This window comes from Myotis brandtii, unplaced genomic scaffold, assembly GCF_000412655.1.
Source record: "Myotis brandtii unplaced genomic scaffold, ASM41265v1 scaffold162, whole genome shotgun sequence".
In the NCBI taxonomy this organism is placed as follows: domain Eukaryota; kingdom Metazoa; phylum Chordata; class Mammalia; order Chiroptera; family Vespertilionidae; genus Myotis; species Myotis brandtii.
In genome coordinates this window covers 1,599,993-1,603,595 of record NW_005355923.1, presented here as the reverse complement: position 1 = coordinate 1,603,595, position 3,603 = coordinate 1,599,993, and the positions used below count along the sequence as shown (strand labels likewise).

General features: G+C 45.6%; 1 protein-coding gene across 1 annotated transcript in view; it reads left to right on the top strand.

The window, feature by feature from the left end:
- Positions 1–2,331: 2,331 nt before the first annotated feature.
- The window catches only part of BLVRA (biliverdin reductase A), a 24,685-nt gene continuing 23,413 nt past the window's right edge, over positions 2,332–3,603 (top strand). Inside the window, exon 1 of the mRNA XM_014536446.1 lies at positions 2,332–2,425. Coding sequence (XP_014391932.1) covers positions 2,371–2,425 — 55 coding nt within the window. The 5' untranslated portion in view covers positions 2,332–2,370. The remainder of the gene's footprint in view (positions 2,426–3,603) is intronic.

The following is a 3,603-nucleotide window of genomic DNA, read 5'->3' as shown; positions in this document are numbered from 1 at the left end:
TTGTAGTTAAGCCTTGATTGCTGTTGGTATCACTGGGAGAAATTAACCTCCAGGCCAGTTGGCTGTGAGGACCAGTTGTGTCTACAATGGGAGAACTTCTGTGCTGGAGACACCCTTATGGGGCAGGACTTGCTTCAGTGGGGATTTGGCACTCACTGAGTCTGCCCCCTGAGTGTGTCTCTTATGGATGTGAAGAGTTGTAATCTGGATAGGCTCACTCTGACCACTGGGTATACTGGCCCTTGGATCTCCAAGGAGGTGCAAAGTCTGCCACTGCCTGAGGCCACCCAGCAGGAGCTACAGAGAGATCTGCAGATTCATCCTCTTTGTTTGGGGTTTGGAGGTGCCCAGATGAAGCGCAGCTGTGAAGCAATGCAGGCTGCTGAGGAGCCTTAGGCCTTCTTTTGGAAGCTCTGGGGTTCTCTGACACAGCTATAGTTTGACAGGTTTTTAGGCAGAGAAAGGCCAGGCCATTCATATTCAAAAGCCTCTGTGCACAGCTTGGGTGGGGTTGTAAATTGGGTGCGGCCGGGGGGGCGGGGGCGTGTCTCAGGGAATCACTAGGGCAAAGCAAACAGCAATGGTTGCCCATCAGCCCTGCCCCGGTAGGTCCTGGGGTCTGTGTCGTGCGTCCCCATGGAGGAACAATGAACGCTGCAAGCACCTTTGCGAGAAAGCTGCCCTCACGTTCCAGCCCGATGCCAGAGAGTACATTTCTCTCCGTATGAGTCTGGGTCCCCAAATTCTCACCTGGAACTGGATTTCAGAGCAGTCGGGAGCTTGTATCTCCCTCCCGATTGAAAAAGACAACAACATAGCCAGCTGCCAGCCCCTTTCACGCACCTCCGTACCTCCACACTTCCACACCTCTGCACCTCTTACCGGACTCAATGCGCTTTTCTCTTTCATTCTAGTTGTAGAATTTCCAGTCAGCCAGCCTTCCCGTGGTTCTGGATGATATTGGTCTTGTCTTTTAGTTGTAGTTTTAATGTGGTTGTGCACGGCAGCAAGTTCAGGTGTTTACCTATGCCGCCATCTTGGTTGTCTCCATGCTCTGTGGGTTTTTTTCTCTGTCTTGAATGCTGACAGCCAGGCAACCATGGCTGCACCTCTGTGCTGTGTACCTGATCAGGTATCTGGGCTCAGCCACAGCTCATACTGCCCACTTCTGCAGCAATGCCCACCAAATTTCTTTGCTCCTCCCAGCTGAAAGGAGTGTCAGCCACAACCCGATTTCTCCCCTTTCTGGGCTGAGCCTCAGTGTGAGCTCCCAGCTATAAGGCTGTGTCTGTGGCTCCGCTCAGCATCTTTTCCTCCCTGGTTTGCTCTCATTTGTTCACCTTTAAATGTTTCAATATATGACCTCTCAGGTGCATTTGTGCATTGAACAGGGAATCTTTTGTTAAATTATAGCTGTTTAAATAGTTTAAACCTCAAAGGGTCATCTCTCATGCTGCCATTCTTCTGATGTCATTCAATATTTTCTTTTCTCTAGCTATTGCATTGTAAGAATACATATAACATACAAAATATGTGGTAATAAACTATTTATATTATTGATACAGCTTCCAGTCAAAAGTAGGCTAATAGTAGTTAAGTTTTGGGGAGTCAAAGTTACATGCAGATTTTCAACTGTGTGGGAGATTGGTGCATTGTTCAAGGGTAAACTGTAAACGTTTATATCCTAGAATATATAGAGAATAATGTTCAAATTTCTGAGCACAGCATTCTAAATCCTTCACAGTTTGGCTCCCAGCTACTAGTATTACCTCATTTTCCTTTACTCCTTGTAGCTCATGCTGAAATACTTATCATGATCCAAATGAACAAAGCCCCACAAAATGCCCAAACCCCTGCATATTCTACTAAAGTGAAATATGCTCGTTCCATTGCACCTGAAAAATATTTGCTCATAATTCAAGAGTCAGTTCAGTTGTCATTAGTGAAATCTCTTTAGACTGCCTCAGACAGAGCTAGCTGCCATGGGTTTTGTAGTTTTCATTTATAGCTATCATGTGGTAACTGGCAATTTAGCTATTAACGTGTCTTTATTTCTTCTCCAAAATAACTGGTAAATAGAACCTGGTTGAATATGTGAATGGTTGGATAAACAAATTTTTAAATTATCAGAGTCATTCTCTTATAGTATAGTAGAAAATAATGTGAGGTACAATTCATCATCCTTATCTCCTGGTTTTGATTCACCTGTATGGCACATTTGCACACCTGGACTTTGGTGCATTTATAACATGTTGTACTTTTTCATGCAAGGCATTTCAGTGAAGCTTATTTGAAGTGTATTCTCTCTATATCTCTTGTTTCCAAAGGAAGTTCCTTAATGCTGGCAAGCATGTCCTTGTGGAATACCCCATGGCGCTGTCTTGGACAGCAGCTCAGGACCTGTGGGAGCTAGCTGAACAGAAAGGTGATGTATGTTCTATCTGTCTAGAGCACAGTTCCTCTTACTGAGTTACCATCACTAAGAATTATCTGGTATCTTTATTCCTTTATAGTTTACCCCCATATCAGATATATTACTGATACAAAAGGCTCCCAACACTCCCCACCTCACTACTGTAGGCACATTAAAGGGATATGTGGAGGGCCAACAGGGTGGAGGGATGGGTGGGAATTTGCAAACTTTTTTTTGAGACTTGTCAGCTTCTTTTATTCTAATTAAAATATGAATTAGTTTCCACCTGTGGTAGTATCATGATATGATTTTAGTTTTATTTATGTGACATTTATATTGATAATGGAAAAATGCCCAGATCAGAGTAATGAATTGTTTTATATTCACATTTTGTAGTTTTTATTTTTTTCTTAAGAGGAATACTATTTATAATATTATATGCTAGACTTCTTGCTAATTACAAAAAATAAAATTGTCCCTTTGCAATTAAGAGCTCTGCTCTTACCATCCTAACCAAATGACTGCTAATATGGATCATTCTGACATTGTGAGCCATCTGGTGTGATGTACATAGAATCCACCATATCCTATCTAATAATAGACAAACATGGTAATTAACCATACCTCCAACACGCTTCCCATTGGCTAATCAGGGCGATATGCAAATTAACTGCCAACCAAGATGGCAGCCGGCAGCCAGGCAGCTGAAGCGAACAGGAGGCTTGGTTGCCACAACGATGGAGGAAGCCAAGATTCCCTGCCTGCCACCACCAGGCTCTGAGCTCCTGAAGCAACAGCTCCAAAAGATACAATGTTTCAATTATAGAAGCTAAAAGATGGTGGTTAATTTTTATACGCAGGCTCCAAGCGGTGGAGCGAAGCCAAAAAGCCCCAAAGCCACAGAGCAGGGAGGCCTCAGGGCCCCGGGATCAGCAGAGCCGCAGACCTCCCAGCCCCGGGATCAGCGGAGCGGAGAGGCCTCCCGGCCCCGGGATCAGTGGAGTGAAGAGACCTCCCGGCCCCTGGAGCAGCGTCACGGGGGCAGCGCTGCAACCCCCAGATAGGCCCTGCTCTGTGGGTGACAGCGGCGGTGCCACAACCCCCTGATCAGCCCTGCTCTGTGTGTGACAGGGGGAGCTCCCCAACCCCCTGATTGGCCCTGCTCTGTGTGTGACAGGGGGAGCTCCCCA